This window comes from Phalacrocorax carbo, chromosome 10 (genome assembly GCF_963921805.1).
Source record: "Phalacrocorax carbo chromosome 10, bPhaCar2.1, whole genome shotgun sequence".
NCBI classification, from domain to species: Eukaryota; Metazoa; Chordata; class Aves; order Suliformes; family Phalacrocoracidae; genus Phalacrocorax; species Phalacrocorax carbo.
The window spans coordinates 12,389,720-12,415,907 of NC_087522.1; the positions used below are offsets into that span (position 1 = coordinate 12,389,720).

The 26,188-nt window shown below is 38.8% G+C and overlaps 2 protein-coding genes across 9 annotated transcripts in view; both read left to right on the forward strand.

The window, feature by feature from the left end:
• ZC3H7A (zinc finger CCCH-type containing 7A) overlaps positions 1–10,700 on the forward strand; it is a 30,657-nt gene extending 19,957 nt beyond the window's left edge. For 5 of the 6 annotated variants that reach the window (XM_064461913.1, XM_064461915.1, XM_064461914.1 and 2 more), the window contains 10 exons: positions 303–499; positions 713–810; positions 1,861–2,042; positions 4,036–4,112; positions 4,656–4,789; positions 5,144–5,249; positions 5,744–5,852; positions 6,660–6,793; positions 7,136–7,299; positions 8,677–10,700. In XM_064461913.1, coding sequence (XP_064317983.1) covers positions 303–499; positions 713–810; positions 1,861–2,042; positions 4,036–4,112; positions 4,656–4,789; positions 5,144–5,249; positions 5,744–5,852; positions 6,660–6,793; positions 7,136–7,299; positions 8,677–8,866 — 1,391 coding nt within the window. In that variant the 3' untranslated portion in view covers positions 8,867–10,700. Of the gene's footprint in view, positions 1–302; positions 500–712; positions 811–1,860; positions 2,043–4,035; positions 4,113–4,655; positions 4,790–5,143; positions 5,250–5,743; positions 5,853–6,643; positions 6,794–7,135; positions 7,300–8,676 lie in introns of those variants that run through there. The other variant, XR_010374664.1, reaches the window with a different exon arrangement.
• A 356-nt stretch (positions 10,701–11,056) lies between these two features.
• Positions 11,057–26,188, forward strand: part of TXNDC11 (thioredoxin domain containing 11) — a 35,402-nt gene continuing 20,270 nt past the window's right edge. The window contains exons 1-4 of one of the 3 annotated variants that reach the window (XM_064461917.1): positions 11,057–11,313; positions 15,541–15,757; positions 16,516–16,613; positions 18,562–18,691. In XM_064461917.1, coding sequence (XP_064317987.1) covers positions 11,162–11,313; positions 15,541–15,757; positions 16,516–16,613; positions 18,562–18,691 — 597 coding nt within the window. In that variant the 5' untranslated portion in view covers positions 11,057–11,161. Of the gene's footprint in view, positions 11,314–15,136; positions 15,253–15,540; positions 15,758–16,515; positions 16,614–18,561; positions 18,692–26,188 lie in introns of those variants that run through there. The other 2 variants (XM_009508913.2, XM_064461918.1) reach the window with 2 other exon arrangements.

Below are 26,188 nucleotides of genomic sequence, written 5' to 3' on the forward strand. Positions count from 1 at the left end.
ATTAACAGCTACATCTGACTGTAGTTAGACAAAGGGTATTCTGAGTTCTCAGCGTTGTTGCCTTAGACTAGAGAAGGATAGTTGATGTAGGTGTTCATCAGCCTTTCTGAGGAGTTTTGCTCTTTCAGCAAGTCATTCAGCATAAGGTTTTGCTTCTGTCTGCTAGACATAATTGACCATTTACACCACATGTAGCTTCTTTATTAAAAACATTTGAAATGGAGATAGTGGAAGTTTTAAGATGAATTTCCACTAAGTGTTGTGTAAAAGCAATTATGTTATATTCCATGTTACCATTTCAGATGTTGCTGCTGAAGAGGAATGCAGATATCCAGGTCACTGCACGTTTGCATATTGCCAAGAAGAGATAGATGTGTGGACACTGGAGCGCAAAGGAGCCTTCAGTCGAGAAGCTCTTTTTGGAGGAAATGGAAAGATTAACTTGACTGTGTCCCGACTTCTTCAAGAACATCATGGATTATTTATGTTTCTTTGTGAGGTGCTGCTTTATTTCTAATGACACAATAAAAAGGATAACAGATAATAAAATTATCTGGAAAGAAATGCTTTGGTTCATGCATGCATGTTCAGTAATAATCTGGCTATCTTTAGATTAGAAACTAGTTGAAGCCTCTGTTATAATCTTTCAGGTAAGGTGTTTTTTTGAATGTATAAAATACATACTCTATAATTACCTGTTTTTCTATTCCAGAAATGTTTTGATCACAAACCCAGAATAATAAGCAAAAGGAACAAGGATAACTCATCTTCTTGTTCTCACCCTGCTATGCACGACTTTGAAGATAACAAGTATGTCTGAAATACCATATCTTAAGTTTCAAATTAAAAGCAAAAAGGTTTCAGGGCATTTTTTAATACTGACTTCTCATTTCTTACCTGTTGATTAACTTCTTTTCCTTGCTAACTGTTACGCTTTGGCAGTATTGGTAAGACAAACTTACTGAACAAGGATTGTCTCATGTAACTAAACAGACAGTGAACTCTATCAATGCATTCAAAATAGTGGTGGCCCCTTCATGTTTGAATCTTACTGGCTTTGGTGTCAGTTTGTTAATAGCTTATCTACCTCATAAGCTGCATTGATGTAAGTAGATGTGTGATGTGAAATGAATATAGAAATTAATCTGTTTGCTCTTTCTTCAGTCTGTTTTGCTTATTTTGTTGTAGTTTTAAGTCAGTCAGAACAGGTTTACCTTAATTACAGTGTCTGAAATAAACCATAATCTCTATTAATTCAGTTCATAAAGTGTGAGGAAGGTGTCTTTAATTGTTCTTTGAAAGTTAACAAAGACTTCATAGTGGTAATAGTGTTAAATAAGTTTTGGAGAAGTAATACATTTGCATTTTTATATGATGGAAGCATAAGTGGGAGCATTTTAATTGCCTTGTTAGTACTCCACTTCCCTACTTTGAGGAAAAACTACGGCTATAAGAGCTAGGCTGTTACTGTGATGCAGCAACTTGTTCCTTAATGGTGCTCTACAACAGCATAAGTACTTGTGTTTGTAATGAGATCAGGATATATATTTGAAAGTGGACATGATATGCTTTTGCTTTTGGAAACCAGTGATCCCGTTGGACTGAATTCAGTAATGCTTATTAGAAGAGGGACCTCAGGATTTTACAAGAGTGCTCTTCCATGATGGTAGTTTACTCAGCCTAGAAACGATAATTAGATGCTACTTCCTTCTGGAAACTTTTTGGCTTTCTGGTTTCAAATAAAAAGTGTTAAAAAGACATCTGAATAAACTGTGATGAGGGGTGGTTATTTAACGTGTTTTTCCACGTATGAACAAAGTAATTTTAAGGAATATATAAAATTCACTGTTTTCTAAACAGGTGCCTTGTCCACATTTTGAGAGAAACTATGGTGAAATATTCCAAAATCCGCCCTTTTCAAGTTCGATGTCAGCTTGACCTGTGCAGACATGAGGTGCATTATGGCTGCTTACGAGAGGATAAATGCTTTTATGCTCACAGTCTGATAGAGCTTAAAGTCTGGATAATGCAAAAGGAAACAGGTACGTTTGGTAAAATGCTTGCTTTACCCTTCATTGTAATGCCACTTCTTTCTCGTCTGAACACCCTTCTGAAATTAGCAGCTTGGGATCTGTGCCATTCACTTACAATTTGCTGGAATCTTTCATACAGCATATTCAATATACAGTAATGTAAGTACAATAAGCGTTGAGTAGGCTACTAGCTATTCAAAATCAGCAAGTTTTTGATAATAAATACCTTCAAAACTGCTCATTATGACCAGATTTTTTTTTCTTGAAATAAAACTAGAAGCCTTGAGCAGATATTAGATCCAAGTCAAACTAGATCTGCTTTTATTTTTAAACCTTCAAACTTTGGAAGATCTTGATCAAATTTCTTTCTCTCAGAGCACCGAAAGAAAAGCTTGAAATACTTATGCCATTGTTCCCCTCCATCCCCCAGTAAAAAGAATCAAGTTTTTCCACAGTCAAACCTTTCTTTTTGCTTACTGCTATTCTGATATTCTTATATAGTGAGCCAGAAAATAAATCTTCCCAGTTCACTATTCTGTCTCTTATTAGTGTATGTGTTGATAAAACTTAACTATTTTTCTGTACTTGCTTACACAGGGCATTTTGGCTTCTTTTTGTTGATCAGGCTTCATTTCTAGCTGACAGCTTTTGAATGACATGTCTCTGTATGTAGAGGCGATTTCTTGGTCGTGACTTCCAAACTCCCCATGACTTTTTTTTTTTTTAAAAAAAGGCAATTAAACTCTTAGCAGTAAACAAATTGTACCACATAACAGTTGCTCATTCTTCCTACCTTGCTCTATATGACAGCAGTACTTCACATCTGAAGTAATCATGTTGGATCATTGTGATGCATGGAGGAAAAAGGGAAATGGGGCAATCCCAACGTGTTACAACATTTCTGGCATTTTTGCCCTTTTATATCTGTGATTTCTCCTCATCTGTCCCATCTTTGAAAAAGAGGCTCCTTGTTGTGTCAGCTTTCTATGTAGATTCTTGTACAGGCATACTGAGACAACATGTCATACTGCCCTGAATATTTTGGAGGAAGAAAGTCAAATAGAGAGAGACTTCTCTGCTGATTTCCTGTTCTCGCTCCTGGGATGAGCCTCTAGAATTTTCTGTGTGAAAGTAAAACAGTTATTTTCTTACAGCTGCTGCTACAAAGGCAAGGATAGCAAATATTTTCTATTTTGAAGTAAGGGTTGGGTTCTCCAAGAAACTTGATTCACCACAAAAGGCTTTTTTTTTTTTTTTTAATTTTATGGTGTGTTCATGCTGCCCTCATGCTTTGCCGAAGTCAGTTAAAGCTCAGTCACTGCTCTTTGAATGAGGTTCCTCTTCTGAATGGAACATGTGGGAAGTAAAGGAATGCTACTTCAGGAAATAAACATTTCACCGACCCTCAAATCCAAACACAGATGACTGTCTGTATTTGTGTGGAATTAAAGCAGTAAATGTTACAGTGTGTGTGAACATTGTATAGCTCCAATAGGAACCTTAGCCAAAGTATTTATAAGAATGTTTTTCTGAAACAAAACCTAATTAACAGGGCTTGTTTAAAATCTTTGTAAAGAAAGCAGGGGCAATCTGGTGTCTGTCTGCATTTTGGATAGTCTTCCTGTGTCCATAATACAATGTAGCTTTTCTAATTTGATTGTCATTAGAGGTTTAGCACATTATGCACCTTAACTTACTTGAGCAGCCTGTAATTTAAAGAACTTTTGTGTTTGCTTTTCAATGTGATGACATATATGATATTTCTGTTTTGGAGACCCTCATGAGGTTCTTAAGAGAAGAGAGTGTGTGTATATATATTTATATGGGGGCAGGGATGTAAATGTATATACACACCCACACAGGAGTTTGTGTATATATATACAATATATAAAAAGAAAAATAGTTTAAAGCTTTGGAGCTTCAGTAGCATTCCAGTTTGAGCATGTCTGTAATTCTACAACAGTCATAAGTGCTCAAGAACTTTTTTTCCCTTCCTTTGTAGGTATTTCACATGATACTATCGTTCAAGAATCAAAGAAATACTGGCAGAACATGGAAGCTAGTGCACATGGATCACAGGTATTTTCGGTTCTCTGTTAAACTAATTCTGCAGTGACTCTGGTGATAATTCTTTTTCTATGTCTGTGTATAATGTAGTTTACTTTAGAAATTAATTTTTAATGCTGTGGTCAAATAATCTCTTTCACTGTAGGCTTTCTTCAGCTTGCTCCACTTACACTAATATGCTTGCTTTGCTATTAAGCAATTCCTTTTTTGCTTTGCTTATTTGTCATAGGCGGAACATAAAACCTAAACATGGTTTCAAAGTCAGCTGCCATAGGGCAATTAATTATCTTTCCCATGTGTTGGACTTTCATGTGTTCAGTTTGTATATCTTATCACAGCTTCTGGGTACGTATACCTAAATCAGAAATAAATTAAGTAGAAATGCATTTGTTAGGAAATGTCTAGTTTGAAATTACAAGGCACGGAGTGTAACATCTGCTTCCGGACATGTGTTGTAAACTTTTATTGTAGGGGGTAATTTGTAATTATATATGGATTTCTTTGCAGATACAAAATACCTTTTGTTGTTGGTTTTTGGTTTTTTTTTGGCTTAAGATTCTTGGGAACCAAATGAAATATGGATCACTTAACTTGAAGATGAAGTTTGTTTGTGGTCAGTGCTGGAGAAATGGTCAAGTTAATGAGCCAGACAGAAACAAAAAATACTGTAGTGCAAAAGCAAGGCATCCGTAAGTAAGACCAAACAGTGAAAATCTCACCGTTTTGTCAGCCATTTAAAACCTCTTTTGGGAAGCTTTGTTACTGCTTAGGAAAGAGTCATACAAGGAAATAAAAAAAATATATTGAAGCAGAACACAGTTATCTCTGTGTAGTATGTTACTAATTGTTAATGAGAAACACTTCGGTGGCTGTTTAGTTTTGGTTTTAATTAACAGTTATAGTAAAATTTCAGTAGAATTCAATTAAAAATATGGTGAAAGCTTTATAAAGAACCTTTCTGGGCTTTCTTGGTTGTGCCTCTGTGTACACGGTGTGTCTTTTTTTAATAGTATTTTCTTCTATTGAATGCATCTGTTTTTTAGATGGACCAAAGATCGCCGTGTGGTGCTAGTAATGTCTAATGAACGTAAGAAGTGGATGACTATTCGTCCTCTTCCCGCAAAGAAACAAGTGCCTCTGCAATTTGATGTATGTTAGCCTAAAACTAACAGTTAAGAAAATAGGGTAACTTGAAAATACTAGTAATTGGGCTGGTTTCATTGGTTCTGCAGAAATTCCTGTGGGAGTTGGTGTGAATATGTTTATGGTGTTTCTGCAGAGTTCAGCCTTAAAAGCTCTGATTTCAGATGTTTTCACTGAAGTCCTTTCTCATCAGTGGAAGTTAATAACTTTTAAAGTGATTTAACTAAGTTCTTACTATATCCAGTAAGTATTTCAAACATATCTGTGGTCTGGTAATCTGGTAGGAGGCAAAAAGCAGTCGTAGTTCTTCCTTCCAGCAGTTTGCTTTTTCTAACTCAATATATGAGTGTTTTTACAAAACAAACGTGATTTAATTTTTCATGTGATATAAGTGTTGGTTTGGGAAGGGAAACACTAGCTAAGACTGCAAAATTTTTTTTTCTGCTGTAATCCATTTTAGTTTTTATTCATAAGGATTTTTTTTTAAATTCACATTCCAGTTGTGCAATCATATTGCTTCAGGCAAGAAATGTCAATATGATGGGAACTGCTCATTTGCTCACAGTCCTGAGGAGAGAGAGATGTGGACCTATATGAAAGAGAATAGCAGTAAGTAGAAGAGTAAATCTAACATAAATCTAAGTGTTCTGCTTTTAATTCTTGTTCCTCAGTTACTTCTTAATCCACTTTTTTTCACTGTCTTTCATAGTAAACCTTGCAGGTGCCTTTTTTTTTAATTTGAATAAGCCCAGACTGGGTATTCAAAATAGTATTAAATAAAAATAGCTATATTATACATTTGTTGCTTGATGTGTTTAACAATAAAGCAGTTTGTATCAGTTTTTTTAGGGGTCTTTGAAATAGTGTATTGATCCATGCAGCAATATTGTTTTGGTGTTTTTACACTGTATTGCTATGTGCACACACTAGGATTCAGTTGATAACAACATATGAGGGCATGCTAAGAATTTCACCTTCCTCCCGCCCCATGTATATACTGGTAATTACTATTCACTTTCTGTTGTTGACTTGTTATCCCACTAGAGTGTTACTGGGGAGAAATAATCTAAAATTGGAAGTAATAAATTACACAAATAATATCATCATGGTCTGCAAGAAAGAATAAATTTCCCCAAAACTGTAGCACACTTTATATTAGTACTTTGAAATTCAGCTACTGATACACAGTGGCACAGTTGTTACTGTAACATCCTACTTTTTCCCACATTGGTGGAAATGGCATGTTGATCTTGGCTCATACCTCTAAACTGTGTAACTGTCTGCATTGTGTCCTTCCTTTTTTCGTCTTACAGTAGGTGGAGACTGAATTATGCTTGCAAACTCAGTTATTTATCTAGTACTCTCAAACTCTTGCCTTAATTGCTAATTACTTATTTTAGCTTCTGCTCTCATTAGTTCAAGACTTGGAGCAGTTGTATGACATATGGCTAAAAAGTCAAAAACCAGAAAAAGGAGATGATACAGCTGCTCAGGCAAACAAAGAAAATGGGAAGCAAATTCACATGCCCACTGACTATGCTGAAGTTACAGTAAGTAATCATAGGTAAAATTTTAAATTCAAACACTTTGTTGTTGTTGTTGGTTTGGTCCCCCTCCAGTGCGTAACATCTGTTGTGTTTATTTTCTTGGTGCTTCCTTAGATCATAGCTAGCTACGCTAAATGCAAACTTTAACTGACACTATAAAGCAGCTCTTCTGAATCCTCTAAAGGTAGTGGAGATCATAAAATTCCGGTGATTCTTTAAATAACTCTGTTTAGGTAAACAATTTACAGGCCAACATAAAGAAAACATCCAAAATGTATTAGGAGCAGTTCTGTGCCTACAATATTGAATTCTTAATGTTTTGTGTTCAAATTTCCTGTAAAACAGGTGGATTTTCACTGTTGGATGTGTGGGAAGAACTGTAATAGTGAGAAGCAATGGCAGGGTCACATTTCTTCTGAAAAGCATAAAGAGAAGGTTTTCCATACTGAGGATGATCAAAACTGCTGGCAGTATCGCTTTCCAACTGGATATTTTAGCATTTGTGATAGGTATGTGGTTTTTAAGATGTCAGAAATGCTGAAAAATGACAGTTCATAGTGTAAATAATTAAGGTGGTTATTAGTTTTGACAGACAATGTTTCTAGTATTTCTTGCTTTGCATACATCTTTCAACAAGAAATTAAGTAATTAACAATGTTCTAACACATACTGTTAGAACTCAGGGAGTGACAAGGTGCCTAATTGTGGAAGCAAATTGATTTGCTTCTGTGCTGATAATAAAGGGTTGCAGGTTTATTGCAGCTACATGAAATAGTGTTGCTATTATTACAAGTGTACTTAGGCATCTGCATGTTAATTACCTGTGGAACACAAGAACAGTACCTAGCTGGAGAGTGATATCGGAGATTTAAGGCAAGTACAAATGTTGTTAGCATCAGACCAAATTTGTTAAAATCGAGTATTTGTTATTGGAAATCATTTATGAACGTGTGGAAGAGACCTTCCAAGAGCTGTTGGTTTTCCCAGCGTTGGTTTTATGTTTTGGTGCTCCCTTTAATTCTTAAGTGCAGCCTGTTTACCTCTCTGCAGTAGATTTTTTTTATTTTTTTATTTTTTTGTAAATCTGATGAAAATTCATTCCACTGTTGGAATCTTTTTGGAAGGCTAAGAACTTCAGAATCTGCGTTCTGGTGTTAAAGGCTGAATTCACTGGTATGGATACCTTTGTTACTCCATTTCAAGTTACAGATTTTGAATGGTTTAGAGATCTTGAGAAACTGCAGAGCATGTAAAGCAAGTTATTTTTTGTTTGCAGTCTTTGCACAGAAGCTTCCATGCCCCCTTTGCTAAATTTTTAAGTAACATCCTAAATGGTATTTTTTGTTTGTTTGGGTTTTTTTTTTTAATTCTAACACTTAACAGACCTTGGATACACGGTATAAAGTGAATGCAAACTGGCATCCTTATAACTTCATACAAAAATACTAGAATAAAATAGATTTTTAAGTCATATTGTATACTTAAAAACCAAATTTAGTAAACAAAGGATAATTAATTAGTTGGATTTTTTAGCAATAGTAGTTCTTTAGCTTAGTGAGTTAAATGATAAGGTATTAATTTACCTGATCATTTGACCTGATGAAATTAAAGGTTTCAAGCATTAAATTACTCTGTAAAGTAGGAGCATGAAGAACAGAAAGAAAAGAGTCATCTCTTGTACTCTATAAGTACTTGACAGCTGGGAAAGAAAAATATAATCAAATGCTAACCAGGGTTAGTATCATTTTACTTAAAAAGTAATTACCTTTTTTTTTTTGTCCTTAATATATTAGTGTATTTGAAAAACATGACCAGAAGAAAATACCTAGATACAATAGTGATCATGATAATTCTGTGAAAACACTATTTGCAATCTGTCTTAACAGATATATGGCTGGTACTTGCACTGAAGGAAACAACTGTAAATTTGCCCATGGAAATGCTGAACTCCATGAGTGGGAAGAACGAAGACAAGTTTTAAGAATGAAGCTCAGCAAAGCAAGAAAAGACCACTTGATTGCCCCCAGTGATAATGACTTTGGAAAATATAGTTTTTTGTTTAAAGATTTAAACTAATACGGAAATGACACATACATATTAGCGGGAAGCATAAACCAGAAAATTTGACAATAATCAAAAGCATGTGACAGAAAAGCTGCAGGTTTTCTGCTTTTATTGGCATATATTGTTCCTCCTGAACAGCAAAATATAGTAGATTTAGGGGGACTGAGCAGACCTGTCTATGCTCTCATGAAACAGAGTGGTGATTAAAAAAAATCTGAAGTATTACGTGCTTACTCACCTTCTGTTGGACAGAAAGATAGGAAATAGAAGGGGGGGAAGAGAGGTTATAATATCTAGGAAGCCCCCTAGTATCAGTCCTTCAGTTGAAAAACTTTTAAGGTATCAAGGTATTACAAAACAGAGTGTTATGGGCTAAGAAGAAAATGATGGATGAAAATTCTTTAGATCTTCTAATGGAGAGGATTTGTTTAAAACAAAGTTTGCTACTTATCTATATGTAGGTTGCTAAAAAGGATTTTCTTATTAAAGATTTTAAACAAAATAACCATTTAACTACAGTATATGTTGAATGGGTATTTTTTCTCTATTTGTATGTTTCAATATAATTTACTGAAAAAGGATCTTGGGAGGGAAAAAAGTATTAATTTTTGAAAATGAAGTAGTTAAAATTCTGTTTCTTGGTCTTTGCTGTTTAAATGATGATTTCGAAAGATTAAACTTGTATGTCAGTATTGTGTATTGTATGGACTAATGTTGCCTGTAATAAAGAGAACTTTACACAAAGCTGTTTTCTGCATGTAGCCTCTCAGGATTGAGACTTTGTAAAAACAAACAAATGATGATTTGCCTGTTAGCAAAAGCTTCAGCACCTGTAGCTAAAAATTTAATAAGTTGGTACTTGTGTCTCCAGCTGCTTGTTTGCAGTTTTCTCTATTGCATCATCTCATGACTAAAATAACAAAAATGGCCAGCTAACTTGCAAAGTAGACAAAGCATTTTGGAGCTATGTGGTGCTGGGATGCCTTTTCAGCCTTTTGACCTGGTTAGGAACCACCACCTCACCTGCAAGGTGGATGGTACTTCAGATGGCATTTCCTGCAGACAGCAGGCAATGGAAAACTGTTCATGGGCTGAGACGACTTCTGACTGACAAGCCATTTGGCTTTACGGTTGCTGGAGCTTCTGTTGCATTTTGGCCTTTCCGCAGATTATGCTTTCAGGTTTTTTGTGTGTTCACTTAATTCCTTTTTTTCTTTAAATTAAGCTTTTTTCAGCCATTCATTCAACATAACTAAAGCTAGGTTTCTTCCCCCCCCCTATGACTGACTTCTCCCTCCTTTCAACAGTGTTTTCTCTGTTATTGGCTGACCTTTTATAATTAGAAGAGCTTTAAGAATGACTTCAGTAGTTTGAATGTAGTCATTGGCTGTATATTGTGTACGTAAGAAGTGTTCAACCAAAGTTCAGTGATACCTGTACCCATGACAAGTCTGGATGCTGTGTCCCTTCAACTTCACAAAATAAAAGCACAACGACTATAAAAACACCACCTTCTGCTTCAGCCGTAGCTTGGGGAGCTTGTGCGGTATCTGTTCCTTGCAGGCTCAGCTGAGGTACATTTGAATACGATGTACAGTATGCATACAAAATCAGCTTAGTGCTTGAAATGCCACCTGCTGCAGTGCTAATTTTTTACATTGTTTGTAATAAACTGAGCTTGAAATAGAGTACTATGGACACTTATTTCTGTGACAAAACCTGACTGTATCGTGTGCCTTTCTGAATTGTTTTCTCAGTTTTATGCTGTCATTGTTTAATGTGAGTGCTCTGTAAGTTATTGGAAGTAATTCTAGACGAAACTAAACATGAAATCCTTGTTCTGTAAGGACGGTGTGACGTCTTTAATGCCTGCAGCGTGGTGACCCTGGGGGAATCGCTGCCGGCGGGGCTCGCTCCTCGCAGGAGTTACTGGGGAATTCAGTCGCTGGTCCTGGCGACAGGAATTTTAACAATGCCCTGCACAGACAGCAGGAGGCGAACAAAATAATTCTTGACGTGTTTTTCCCGAGCCCGCGGGTAGGACGGGGGCCGAGCGAGGGCGGGCGGCCTCACGCTGCCCCCTGCCCCAGTCCTTCGCCGGCCGGGCCCGCTCTGGCCCCGGCTCCCCCCGCTGGCCCGGCCACCTCTGCGCCTGCTCGGGGCGGCGCGACGTGGCGGCGGCGGGTTCGCCGGTGGAGAGGGCTGCCCCGCCCCGCCCCGGCGCGGCTGACAGGCGGGCGGTAGGGAGACGTGTGCGAGCGAGAGCGGCCCGGTGGCCCGCACCCCTCCCCACCTCGGCCGGGGGTGATGCCGTTATGCGGCGGCCCCGGTCCCGGCCCCGTGGCTGTGCCTCGGCTGCGGCCCCGCGCCGCCCAGATGGCGCGGCGGCCCGAGCTGCTGTGCGGCGCTGCCATCGTGCTAGGCTGCGCCTTCCTCGTCGCCCTCAAAGTCACCTGCAGGTAATGGTGGGGGCGGCTGCGGGGGCCGGGCGGACGCGGGGTGCGGCCGGTGGAAGCGGCCGCCCTCCCGCCGTTCTTCATGGGGGCGTTGCGTGCCGCGGAGGCCGGGGGCAGCGCCGCCCGCGGGGGTGCCGGCGCGGGCAGGGCCGGGCCGCGGGCGCTCCCGGGGCGCGACCCCTTGTGCCCGCTGCGGCCGCCCCTCTCTCCGCGCTCCGCGGTCGGGTGCCGGGCGGTGTGGGGGGCGGGGGGGCCGCCAGCCCGGCTGTGTGGCGGCGGGGGAGTGCGGCGCTCGGTGACCCTGCCCCGGCGGGACGGCCGCGCTCCCCGCCTTCCTGTGGCGGGGAGGAAGCCGCGCGGTTCCTAAGGCACGTGCCCCTTCACTGGAGGGCGTCGGGGTGTGGCGGGAGGTACGTGGGCACAGACACGCGTGAGGGGCGGCGCTTTGTTGAGAAAGCTGCGCTTCTTCAGAGAATCACCCGTGTCTCAGAAGGGTGGAGGGGGACACAGAGCTGAAACCCCTTCCTCAGTGCGCTCAGCTGGCTGTGTCGGCGTGGGGCACAAAGTGCAGGGAAACAGGTCTTTTCTGACTCATGCGTCAGTGGGACTCCCCCCCCCCCAATTTCCTGCACCCGCTTCAGACAGAAGGGTGCTTTGCGGTTCCCCCCCCAACGTGGTGGTGCTCCTCTTGGGAGCTGGAACTTTCTTCATTGCAAAAGCCTCTTTAGCTCCTGTTTGCTGAGAGCCGGGTGTACGCGGGTGCGTGGGACCAGGTGGTGCTTGTAGCTGGAAGTGCGGGGAGACCTGGGCGATGTGCAGTAGGCGTGTCAGTGTGCTGCAGCTGGGAAGCTCGCGTCTGGAGCCTAATCTGGGATCTGAATGTTCTGGATGGGTTCTAGGTCAAGGTGACTGTTATGTGCTCCAAGTCATACTATATTAACTTAAGAACATCTGTGGCATTTGGGGTTTAATTTTGGGAGTGGGAGAAGGCCACAAGGATCTGGTTACTTCCTTATTCTGCAGAATCTGACAAATCTTTGTTCCAAGAAACACTTGATTCACAGGTAATGCTTCTGAAAAATATTAAGGCTGTCTTTTCTCACCTGTCCCCGGAGGATGTATTATCTGGATCAGAGTGAATTTTAAGTCTATGAATGAGTTGCTCTGTGAGCAGCAGTGCCGCTGTCCCAGTAGTCTGTACCTTGCAGTGACCGGATAATTTAGATGAAAGTGTGAAGCTCTTGCCATATTACAGAACATATGGAAGATGATTTCTGGACTTAATTACCTCCCTGTTTTCCTGTCCATTGCTAAAAATTGATTTTTTTTTTTAAACTTGCAACGATGCTTCTGCTTTCCTCCTGCTCTTTTATTTAAAACTTGCATGTTCCTTTCATTTTACTGCTAGCTGCATTTGGAAGCTCACAAATGGAATGTGCTTTGAACATGATTCTCGCCACCCTGTTCTCTGTGCAGGAAGTTGTGATTAAAGGGGTTTGGCTTTTCAGATTGTGGCGAGGGAGACAAACATATCATAAAAGTGTTCCCTGTTCTGTTGCTGTCAGAAACAGAAAATTCAAGTGTAAAAATTCCACATGCCCTTTGGGGGATGGCTAACTGCGTGTTAACTGTGACTACAGGATGTAGTTTCTCACCACACATCAGTACGGTTTGCGGCCTCAGCACCAGTGTACCGTTGCTACCACTGCACTTACAACACACAACTTTTGAGACCAGTGGTTAACTGTATGGAGAGGGAAAGTTCCTTTACTACACAGCAATCCATTAGTGGGGTTTGAGGTACTGCAGGTTTATAGTGGCTCAAGGTATAGCCAAATGAAGCCTGACTCAACATGTATTATTATGGAAATTCTGTGGTTTAGAGCCTGAATTATTTCTGGAACTATGCAAATGATTTTTGAGACAACCCCACTCTAGGGACCTTGCAGTCAAAGGGGCTGATCCTACAGGCACTTCCATGTGCTCTCCTTTACTACCAGGTTGTTCTGTTAAAATGAGTTTAAGTTCTTATAGGCTCTGTGCAGCAGGTAAATAACACGGTTTATTAAAAAACAGTTTGTGATTGTTTTTCTTGTATAATGATTTATTATGTAATCCTCAGTTTATACTTGTATAATTTTTAGGGGTTCAGAGTGCTATTCCCTTTGTAAACCTGGGAATGACATAAAAGTACTCTGTTATACATTTGGTATCGCAAAGGGAGGCACGCTAAGCAAATCAGCTGAAGAAGCTGGTAGTTTTTGATTTATTGTGGTTTTGTTTTTAATAATTAGTGGAGGTTTTTCATATTTGAAGGTAGCCATGTAGTTCCTGACTGAAGCATGTCATGGAACTTCTGTTGATGTGTTTTACACTTTCTTGCGATTTGGAGCCAATTTCATACCTCATTTTCAAGGCTTACGCTGTAACTCTTGAACCAATCGTCCACTTTCAGTTTAATTCAGTAGGGGAAGCAGAGGTTTTAAACATATTTACATTGTCTGTTTTCATTCAACTAGTCAAAGAGAAGTTCTAGTTAATGTCTCTGGAGATGTATGTGTTGGTGGGAGATCAACGTTTAGCTGTTGTGTTTCGCTTTCAGCAGCTAATCAGCATTTGTGCCCTGACCTGGGAGCGAGGGCTGTACACATCAGTGTTGTCCTGTGCAGCTGGCAGTTAGAAATCGTGGGAAGAAGCTAGCAGTTTGGATAAGCATGGGCTGGGGGAATGGGAGGGAACCAGAGGTGTTGGTTGTGAGGTGACATAAGAACCTAAGGGTTGGGGAAGGAGATGCTGGGTTACGGACTGGGGGAGAAAGGAAGGAACACGGGTAGAAGTCCATAGAAGAAACTAGATTTTTGGCCATCTGTGTGAAAACAAAATTTTGAGAGTAGTGGAATTAATGAATTGTAAACATGAGGAAACAGTTAATATTTTAAAAATTCTGTATTTTGAAGCAACCGTTGTCTCTTACATATAGAAAATATACTGGGATTGATTCTTAAATGTTGAGCTTTAAGTGTATGCTTAGTAAACTGGAAATGAGAAAAGAGCTGTGGCTTTTGTGGGCCTGTATGGTAAAAACAAAAGTGGTACTTACAAACCAGAATGATTGTAAAGTTTGAAAATGTGGCAGCGTTGTTAGGAGGTTGCTTGAAGTGTGAGTTTGAGAGCATTTGGGGATCGATAATTTTGTCACAATTACTAAAATTGTGACCTGAGGAGGGTGAAATATCAGGTAAAAAGATTTTTGGAGGAGCTTTTTATTGTGATGCAAGATAAAGGAATGCAGTGTCTTTCTTAAAACTTCCTGTCACATAAGGAACCATGGCAAAACGGAGCGTTACAGTGGTGGGGTCCAGTTGTTAAACTGACTTGCTCCAGTGTAAACATAGCTGGTTGAAAATTCTGGAATTAAGAGAATAAAAAAAAGAATATAATCATTCACGTACGTTTAAGGCAGTTTATACTGTAACAACTTCTGAATGCCTTGGAAATGCCAAGTTTTTGATTGTTTTATTGCTGATTTGATAGAAAATGGTTTCCTGAGTATTTGGTTTACATTCTTGGTATTACTGGTCGAACTAATTTCTCTTAAGAAACTTACTCTGTCACGATCTCTTTAAATCGAGACTCTCTATTTGTTGATATTGCCCTTACATTGAAGAGGAAATATGCCCTGAACAGTTCACAGTCCCTGCTTGGTAAAATAAATGGATATGTATTTACATATTTTTTTTCCTGATACAATATAAAAGAATGGAAGTGTAGAATACTTTAAAGCAAAGCGTGAGGCAGGGTAATAGTCTCTGTTTATATAAACGTCACATCACAAAACTTTATGACCAGTGTCTCTTCTCTTATCAGGGTGCAGTTACTTAAAGTAGAAGTGTTAAAAGAGGATGAGGACAGGGAAGAAATCCAGAGAAATCACTCTTCCTGGTAATTTTGTGCTCTGTAGCAACCAGCAATAAGAGTGTGAGCTAACATACGCATAAATATAGTGCATGGTATCACGGTGTGACTTTCTAAAGCTGGTTAAGGATGATCTTTAGATTTTTATGGTGTTTCACGGAACTAACTCAGATGGTGTCATAGTAATTTGCATCAATTTCTAAAGTTTTGTCATTGCATGACCTTTGCCAAGATTAAAAATCAGGGCTTTGGGCACACTTTTTAACTACTGCTGTACAGTCTCAATAACCACTCTAATTTCGTTCTTAATTTCAGCCGAGCAAAAGATGTAACAATGCCAGCGAAGCTTCCAGTGAATTTTTTCTCCACAAGATCTCCAGTCATTGATCTTTTTCGGGGACAATTAGACTATGCAGATCACCTTCGTCAGGATTCAGAAATTGTGTTGTATTTCTTCTATGCGCCGTGGTGTGGCCAGTCCATTGCAGCAAGAGAGGAAATAGAACATGTGGCCAGCAGATTGTCAGACCAGGTAACTCCAGAGAAAATATGAATTTTAAACATGACCTGATGTATTTTTAATATCCAAGCTGATGCTAATTTCTGTCATCCCATGGGAACCAGTAGGACCTGAATGCTCACCTTTTAGGCGAACTCAGCCACTCAATTTTAATTTAGCATGCAGAGTGGTACAACAAATGGAAAAACCTGTTATTCCTGCTCAGTTGTCTGTTATTTTTGCCCCTGAATAGGGTACTCTGCAATTTTCTCCTTGTAAAGTGTTCTCAGATGTATTCACCTGCTGTCAGACAGAAATTACAGGGAGTTTGCTTCCAATTCCAGTATCCTTGGGGATGCAGGTAGTCACGTGAGATTGCAGCCATAGCACTGCTTTCTAGCAGTTGGTTACATGTGAATACTTCACAGGTAGATCTGTCTTAAATCTCTGCTCGTTGAAATGTCTGCAGGTTTCCACTCTGCAGAAAAACTAAATAATGCTGTTTATGTTAGTGAATTTGAAGGTTTTAGATTAAGGAGGTTAAAAACTAGAAAGAAAAGTGACCAAAAGGACTGCTGTTGCAAAATGACAAAAAGAAGATTAAAATCATAATAATTAAAAAAAAAATAGTCTCGTGTGATAGAATTAAGAGGAGCAGATATGGAATACTGAGTTGGAAAAAAAAGACACTGAAAATAGCACATGGAATGGATTGGAAAAAAAATACTGTGACCTTCTGTATCTAACACGTAATGTACTTTGTTAGCTGTGAATTTTTACCTGCTTTGCAGGTGCTGTTTGTGGCTGTAAATTGCTGGTGGAACCAGGGGAAATGCAGGAAGCAGAAGCATTTCTTTTATTTTCCTGTGATACACTTATACCATCGGAGGTAAGATTTCATACGTACAGTCTGGGGAAACAGAGATAATCTATAAAGTGTTGCATTTTGAAAATATACTATTTACAGCTATAGTAATTAGTTGTAGAGGAGGAGATTCTGGGTGAAGTTCATCCTGTATGCTACTTGGGTGTCAAGAAGGGCTGTAAATGTCAGGTAAATGACATGCTGTGCAATGCTTCATCCTTAAGGATGTTTTCTTTTACCTGTGCATCTCCTGGAAGTTCTGCCTCCAATGGAAAGTAAAGGATTCAAATTTATATAGATATTTCAGTTGTCTGCTTGCTCTGTAGATGGATTGTGTCACTGGTCCCAATTTGTGACAGCAATAAAGTATGTAGTTAAGGGCTATTGAAGTTAGTGGAATTTAAGTGCATATTTAAATGGGACTATGTACTGGAGACTTACTTCTAAATTTGAACTTTACACTCATTTTTTTTATGCTCCAAAAGTTGAGATGTAGTTGTATAAAATTTTATATAATCTTACTTACTTTTTTGTGTTTGTATGTATTTTTTTTCTCTTTGAATGGAGCAGCAGGTAAGGAAACACGCTTTCTAATGCAAGGTACAATAAGGCTGGACGCCGTGTAGTTTATCACTTGCATTTTACTTGTGTATTCTAGCCTTGAACTGCAGCTCTTTTCCATTACAGAGGCTGATTTTGGTTTTTTTGGGGGGATTTATGTCTTGAGGAGGAGCAATCCTGATCTTTTTGAGCTGAACTTGGAATAGACACAGATGGCACTGGCATAATTAAAACTGTAATAAAGAAAACAACAATCCCACTTGGATGTACGCTGACTTAAACTTATTTGATCTTGAAATTACAACACAATAGGTGGATGCACTTCAGTATTATCAGTAACCTTGAACAGAATTACAACATGATGAGAAGTAAATTCATATTGATACTTCATAAAAACCCCTAAGGGTAATGCACCCCTCATGCCTGAGATATTAAACCTCAAGTGCTGCGTACTGGGCATGTGGCATATTGAAGCAGTGCATGTTGCTGTTAAGACAAAGGTTTGTAATATATCAGTGTAGGATATAGAATATTCTAGTGGGCTTGAGAAGACCATTTCAAAGCATCTGAATGTAGGTATCTCAGTGGAATTTTGATACACATACAGACACTCTGAAAAACACACTATATTAAAAAATGCATCACATGAAATTCTTTGGTGGGAATGGATTAACTCCTCATGCTTTTTGTGTTTGATTTCATTTTGGACTGTGATGCTTTGTTCAGCCTAATAATAATGAAACAGATGCAGGATTTCAAGGGAATGAAGGAGGAGCTCTGGAAATCGTAGCTACAAGGCCTGGCCCGCCTTCTATTTTAGTATTACCTAATGTCGTGTGAGCGGTTTTATCAGATGGCTGGGGGAGAAACTATAGACTTCCTGAGTCTGTTCATCAGCAGTGTGACTGGATTCGTCCCTGCTTTACTGAGTGCTACTTTTAAAAGTCTGTATAAAAATATTGCACCTTTTCAAATTTATACTGTTTGAACTTTATAAAGATTTTTTTAAAAGTCAAGTGAAAATAGAGACATTTTTCAGATCTGTATTTTTAAGTAACATGTATTTACTTTAGACAAAACAGAAAGATATGTATATGATCATATAATTCATACCTGCATTTTACCAGCTTCTTTAACGGGACTCAGATGTGGCCTCCATCCTTTCGCCCTCACCAACACTCTGCCCCTACCCATAGACTCTTAAGGCTAGAGTCGCTGCAATTTCTGCGCTGTACTTCAAGTCTGGTAACACAACTCCTCTATCAGTTGCAGAAGCCACTGTTAGTTGACACAGAGGGTAATTCCCTAGAGGCTGAGCATGCTGTCTATGTAGCTCCTACCTCTGCCACCCCCAGGAGGGACTCTATTGTTAATTTAAGTCTTAATGTTTTATTATTTTTTTTGGTACTAGTTTTGGACCAATTGAATACAAAGGCCCTATGAGTGCTGTTTATATTGAAAAGTTTGTTCGCCGGGTGATGACACCACTACTCTACATCTCGTCTCGATCAAAATTACTAGATTTCCTCTCAAATTATGAGGTACTTGTCTCTCTTCTCTAGTTTTACCACTGTGGTTCAGAAAGAGCTTGACTTGTTTCACAATTAAATTTGATCTGCTCCAAAGTACTAGTTTATTTCCAGGATCCTGAAATCAGTGCCCTGTAAATTTGTTAAAATAATAAAAATATGAAGTGACAAATTCATAATGTTGGTTCCCTGTGTAGTAACACTTATGATTCAGTGATGCTCTTAATTTACAGTACTACAGTCTGTAGAGACAACAATCAAAATTGTTACCTCACCAAATAGTTACATATGAACAAGAAAGAAGGGAGAAATCTTTCTGCAAAAATCTTGCAGTCTAAGTTGGGAAAGCATTTGAGAGATATATAATCATCGCTTCAATTTTTAAAGGAATATTAAATCTTTCTAATAAGATAAGTCTGTTAAGTAAAAAAGAAATGTGAAATCAGTTGAAGTAAGAGCTCCTAACCACTTTGTATGCTGTAACTTCATGATTTTAATCCACTGGCACATTGTGTTGCATTAATTTTCGGTCTGTTGTGTTCAGAGGTGTCAAGATTGGTATCAATACTAGTGGATTAATAACTTCCAATTAGACAAAAAGTGCTTACAACAACCATTTATAATCCCTTTAAAACCGTCAATTTCTATAGTGTGCAATGGAGAAATACCATAATCTTACTAAACTTCAAGCTATTAGAGGAGAATGGAAAACATGATCAACAAATTGATGCTGTAGTAGTGGCCAAAACATGAGAGGGGCTTTCCAGTGTTTCAGAATAGAACAGGCGCCAAAGAGGAACTCTGCTTCAATGACTGGTTCTGTGGCAGGACAGAGCACGACCTGTGGTGTTAAATGAAAGCTGCCGCAGTGTAAGGGGATGCACACTGGTAGATACCATGGGTAGGGGCTGTGCTGTTCTCGCTTCAGTTTATCCCTCGGGAGCTATTAATGGGTTTAGTTTTCCAATGTTTTAAGTGGGGACTGTGAGTCAGGAGTAGCAAGTTGTATGTCTGTCTCTGATGCTAATACTTTCTGTGATCACAAGCAATTCTGTTGTCCTTTCACTGCTTCAGTTTTGCCATTCTAAAACTCATATTTTCTTGCCTCCTATAGAGATTTGAAAACAGCCATGCTTGGTTTTTGGTATGTGTTACGTGAATTATTTGTTGGTAGACTGCAAAAGGTAGCTAATAAGAGTAGTGTAATTGAGCTTAAACTTGCTTTACAGTAGGAGGTGTGCTTCCTTTGGAAAAAGACTGAGAAGTTTATGGGGGAAACTGAAAATATTTTTAAAATACTGCTTAGCAATTGAACAGATATCTTTATTGCTATGTTCAAACTTCCCCCCCTTCCTGTGCTTCAGATTCTGTGGCTCCAAATGCCCAATCTCTGTTTATGTTCAGCGTTGGTTGGTTCTTTTTTCTGAAATAGACTAAGAATAGTCTGATCTGTCATGCTGCCCCACAGTCATTTAAGACTGAGGTTATTTCCCAGACCATGGCACTAGGTGCTCAGTGTCTTGCCTCTGTAAAGTTAAGCAAGAGGGAGAAGGGGGTACAAAAATAACAGTCAGCTCATGCAGTAATATCAATTCAGGGAACAGGGCATTGACTAGTGCATGTCCAGGTGAGTGCAGCAAGAAGAGCAAATGCTGAGTGATCAGGAGCTAGGATACAGAGAAGACCTAAGATACAGAGAATTGTATATGAAGAAGGATGGTGAGGGAAACATAATCAGGCACAAAGGAAAAGTTAGTTTAAACCAGAAATAAACACGTGGTTTCATCATTTTAAACAGTTATAAATATGACTGCTTTCTGATGTTTTCCATGCAAGTCAAGGAACTTGCTATACCTTTTGTAAGAGAAGATAAAATCCAGAAGGTGACTCCTGTGTTTAAGGAGCGAGAAGAATTGGAGGAGTAGAGTAGGTTACAGGAAGTGCATGTATGGCACAAACTAATTGCTATTTTGATAGCCTTGGCTAGTGTCTTCCTTTGATTTTTGATCTTTTATATATTAAAAATGCTAATTTTTAGCAGAAGGGAAAGGAGAGAAGAATGTAAAGGATAGACCATTGGGCATTTTGACCACTGTCTGCTGCTTGATCAGGTTTTTGTGATTTCTTCGTTGAAAAGCAAATTATTTTGAAGCTCAGAATATTTTCTGGAAGATTTGTCATCATCAGTATCTAATTTTCAGTCCTGTGTTCTGCTAGGGAATGGGTTCTGTAAACTTACATTAGGAGTATTTACTTTTGACTTGAAAATTTCAGTTGAAAAGGATCTTCTGTAGCTGATCCCCAGACTGCACTTAGGCAGTGCTCATTCTGTTCCTTGGCTGTTTGATTCTACTTTGGTATTAAGGTCTCCCATGTTAAGGAAGCAGTAGGTTGTAGGGCAGTTGCCTGTCACTTGCTATTGGTCCTCATTAATTTTCCTTCTCTGTCCAAGGATAGCACTATATATAATCTGGAGCATGCAATAGGTTGGCAAGTTGTTAATAGATGAGTGATTCATTTGCAGGGCACCATGGTGAGCTGAAGTTCTGTTCAGCATGTGTTTTCACACTTAAAAGAGCTACTGCACCCTTCTTTTTTTGTTTCAAGGGCATTTTGTTGATGTCTCTCAATTTACTGGTAGCCAGGACTTGTCCATCTAATCTGTGAAGCTTTTGGTGCTTTAGTCTTGTCTTCAAATTCCAGCAGCCAGCTTTTGACAGAAAAAGCATCTAGCGGAGAAAACCAGGAGCTCTACCCACACTCAACTGAATATCAAAATCCGTTAAATATATTAGTACACCTGGACTAACAAGGTAAACATTCAAAGCATTTTTTTTGGAAGTTGAACCACATGAAGAGATACTGAAAACTAGCAGTATTTTATTTTGTATTCGAATGTTAATTAGCACGTTTTTGTTTCTAAGAAGTACTAATGAACAGAATCCAGCTAAATGTAAGAGCGAGGGGTGGTAGCTACATGGTGTTATGTCCATTCCTCAAATCACGAATACCGTGAGATGCTGTATTGCTCTCACAAGAGGGCGCTGAAACCCCGTGAAAAAAAAATTCTGGCTGACCACTGGAAAGTTAAGATTCTGCATTTTCTGATACTATTTAAGGTTTGGTGTGTGGTTTGGTTTGTGTTTTTGGTTTTTTTTTTGTGGTTGTGGAATAATACTGGTGCAAAACTAGAACTGGATAAGAGTTAGAATTTAATTTTTGACAGTAAGGAAAAAATCCCATTGGGAAAGCAGTTAAAAACTTGTAACTTAGATCTTCCTGCACATTCCATGAGGAGAAAGATCTGCAGTTGCTACCATAATTCTGGATACCTGTAAGTACCTACAATCAGGCTTATTTTGTTTTCTTAACTGCAGAGATGTAACAGTTTCATTTTAATCCGAACTGGCATATCACATTCCTCACCTGACTAATCCAGCTACTAGAAATGGCCTCATCCTTCTGAGGCACAGAGGAAGAAAACACAGCTGCTGTAATTAGACTAAAAGCTTCATTCACTTAGGAAAGTTAAATGTGCACAGGGACCTGTACATTTTCTAGCTTCAGGAGAGGTGCAGGAGGAGTTGGTCTCTCTGGGAGGGACCTGGCATGTGCCTTAACAAGGTATCAGCTCTATTTGTGTAGAAATGCTCTCTGAGCATTAACCAGCTGTGTAGGGTCTGACCCAGAAGTGGATTTGCCTTAATAGCTTGCTCTTGTGTGGGGTACCGTGGTGCCTATGTTAAATGATGATGTGAGAATTTGCTTTCAGTTCTGGATACACAATGTTTTTAACACTGTTAGAAAATGAACAGACTTTTACTTGTAATTAATCTAATATCAGTCAACAGTTGTTTCTTTGCATTTCTACAGTATTGAATTAGTGGTATGTAATGTTGGTTCTTCTGTACCCCAGAGATAATGCATTCTTTTCCTTCTGCTGTTTTCTTTCCTGTGCTCACAGATAAATGAGGCAGGAAATCCATGCCTGCACAAGTCTGAGATTCTGAAAAAAAAAAATTTCCCTTACCTCAATGCAATATAGCCAAAACATAAAAATGAATACATACAAATTGGGATAGAAATAACTTAATTGAGTAGTAAAAGCATTTATCTAATTGTAAAAGCTAATCAGTAGCTACGAGGGTTTTTCTGTTCTCTGTTCCCATTACTTCATATTTATTTGCCTTTAAATTTCAGTGTTCTTTATAGAATCATAGACCCATTAAGGCTGGAAAAGACCTCTAGGATCGTCAAGTGCAACCACCAACCCAACACTACCATGTCTCCTAAACCATGCCCTGAAGTGCCGCGTCTACACATCTTTTAAATACCTCCAGGGATGGTGACTCCACCACCTCCCTGGGCAGCCTGTTCCAATGCCTGACCACTCTTGCAGTAAAGAAATTTTTCCTAATATCCAGCCTAAACCTCTCCTCATGCAGCTTGAGGCCATTTTCTCTCGTTCTATTGCTGGTAACCTGGGAGAAGAGACCAACGCCCACCTCACTTTCCACCTCACAACCTCCTTTCAGGTAGTTGTAGAGAGTGACAAGGTCTCCCCTCAGCCTCCTATTCTCCAGGCTAGACAACCCCAGCTCCCTCAGCAGCTCTCCACAGACCCGCTCTCCAGACCCTTCATCAGCTTCGTTGCCCACGTTGCATAGTCATTTAGTATGTCTTTCTGCAACCCTTCTGAGTCAGCTGCAGTTTCGATGATTCCCAATAACATTTACAAATTTTGTTCCTCACCCTTCTCTCCCTTTCCCAAAGTGTTTATAGAAATGTTGAACGATATGAGCATCCTTACACATCTTGGCTGGCTGTCTTTGTGTAAAAACAATAACTTTTATGTGTAGCTTTCTGTCTTTTTCTAGATCAGTAGAAAGGACCTTCCATGTTATTCTCTATCACCTTAGTTTCTTCCAGTGTGTTTGGTAGCTTCTTGTAGGCTTTTTGGGAATTACAGTATTCTGCATTGAGTAGATCAGTCATCTACATGCTTGCTTATTCCTTCACAGAACTGTGATAGACTTCAGGCATGGTTCAGTAATAAAACCATACTGGCTGTTCTCCAATAAAAATTACTCACCTGAAGATCTCTGTTAATTCTTAAAGTGTCTATGAAGCTGCTGTTCTGTAATTGTTGAGATTCTTGTAAAGTCTGTTATGTTTAATTGCCATCACATGTCACTTTCCATTCCTCTGCTGTAGAGACCAAGCAAGAAATGGGCTGTGCTACAATTAATGATTTTTAAATTTCCATATATGAATTTCATTAGGAGAAATTAGGACTCTTCAGTATTGATGTCCTCAGGTTTGTTCCAAAACCTTTCCTACAGACACTTGGCTTGAGGCATGTGCTGAAGATTGTTTAATGGAAAGACAAGCTCCAGTAAGCTCCACTCTAGCAACACTGATGCTCCTAAAGCAGTGCTTTAAACTATCCCTATGTCACATTCCAATATTTTATCCTCAAACTTTATACAGCAGCAAGTCACATCCTGTCCAACTGATTGTTCCTAACTGCCTGCATGAAGATAGTTAACCGTAACTCCACACAGATGGTTGCCTGGAGGCAGCTGATCATCAATAACAGTTTGTATGGAGATGCCCATGTAAATTGTATGCAGGTGGCTGTTGCTACACCAGTTATTGTTCTGGAGGTTCTTACATGAAAGGAAATATGAGTTGCTGCCATCAAGCTCCTCTTAGTATACTTGTATTCAAAACTAGGAACCTCTTATTTACATCGAGGTATCTCTTCTGTAATACTTGAATCTCACTTGTACAGAGCAAGATTCCTTTTAAGTTGCTAGCACCTGGAGGTGTGCCATTTTGTTAAAATGAACAGAGTAGTTGGTATTGGTAAGTGAATGTCTTCATTCTGGGCAGAACAACATAGTACCTGAGAAGAAATACAGCTTTTTAGACACTTTCCTCATATGTATAATTGCAGCCTGTAACCGAGGAAATTTTAACTCTTGTGGGATTATCGATAAAACAACATTAATTAACCAGATTACTAATTAGGCATATAGCACTAGTATATATTCTCCACTAAAATATTTTTGTTACTGAAAAAACACTTTCTAAAATGTATAATGGAAACATCTTATTCTTCAAAATCTGGAAGTCTTAAGCTGCTATTAAGTTCAACAGAAGTGGCAGTCAGAATCAGAACATCACTGTTTTTAATAAATACATAAATATTTCTAGATGTGGCTTTTTCTTACATTTTACTGTCACTTTTGACTCTTCTTTCATTCAATATTTGGTGCCATAAGTTCGCTTCATACACTAATGGTATTCAAAAATGGGCCTAGGAAATGGAAAAACTAAAATTTTTACGATCTTGTCTGTCTCCTTATTTTGGTTCAATTGAATGCTTTAAAAGTTTTTTATAAGGGGTTGTTTCTTTATACTGTCTTAGTTTAGTACTAGGAGAAAAAGGTGAACACTAATTACTAACCTGTTTATTGTTTAAAAAAGAAGGATGTTATTATTTTGCTGTATTTTTTCACTTCTATTTATATTTTTATTTCCCTCTTGACAATTGTTGTTGCAGAAATTTCACTAGTTGCTTGTATCTCATTTTTACTATTGATAATTTTCTTGGGGTACCTCAAAAGGAATCTTTATGAACAAGGACCTTCTGTTTAGCATTCATTCATGAAAGATAATGCCTGCCTAAAAAGCCTAAAAAGAGCGGGTCATTAGTTGGAATGCCATTATTGGTGAACATCCTGACGTCACTAATTCGTATTGAATTAGCTCAATTCCTGTGGCTGGTATGAGTAACTGAAGTCGTATGACTAATGACAGTAACAGGTAAAATATATGTTCCTATTTTTAAAAGAAATTAAAATTTTTGCATGTAAAACTCAAGAAAAAAATAAAGCAGGCTCCAGCATACCAAATGAACATTCCCACTTAAGTATTTATTTGCCACACAAATGGGTGATTGGTGAGTCTGGAATATTTTGTTCCACAGAAATCCCTAGAGTGCTCTTGCTTTGTGTATCAGATGCTCTTTCTGTATGAACTGGTGGAACTAGGGAAAAAAAAACACAATGTAACCGAAGTCCGTCACTTATTCTGACCTCTCAGTTTATTAGCAAGAAAATTTATTATTATCACAGTTTCAGTGATGTGTTTAAAAACGTATTTTCGATGGATTATATTAAAAGAAGAACTTAATTGAAATTTTGGAGCAAGAGGAGTCTAAAGAGTACACACCTCTTTGTTCCAAGTCAGCTTCTCTCAGATTCTCTTCCTGAATTTAATATGAAGCCATTCAGGCTTTATACCTGGCAAAGTCAATAGGCCTATTTAGGGACGAGTCTTCTAAGTTTTGAATTGTCTGTTTGGCAATTCGAAGAACTTTATGGATATGCAGGTGGGATATGGGGCTCTTTCATTATTTTTGTGCAGCTGAACTCTCACTGACTCCTGCAAGATATACTGAAAGAATTTACAATGAATGGTAGCTTAATGATGGGATGATAA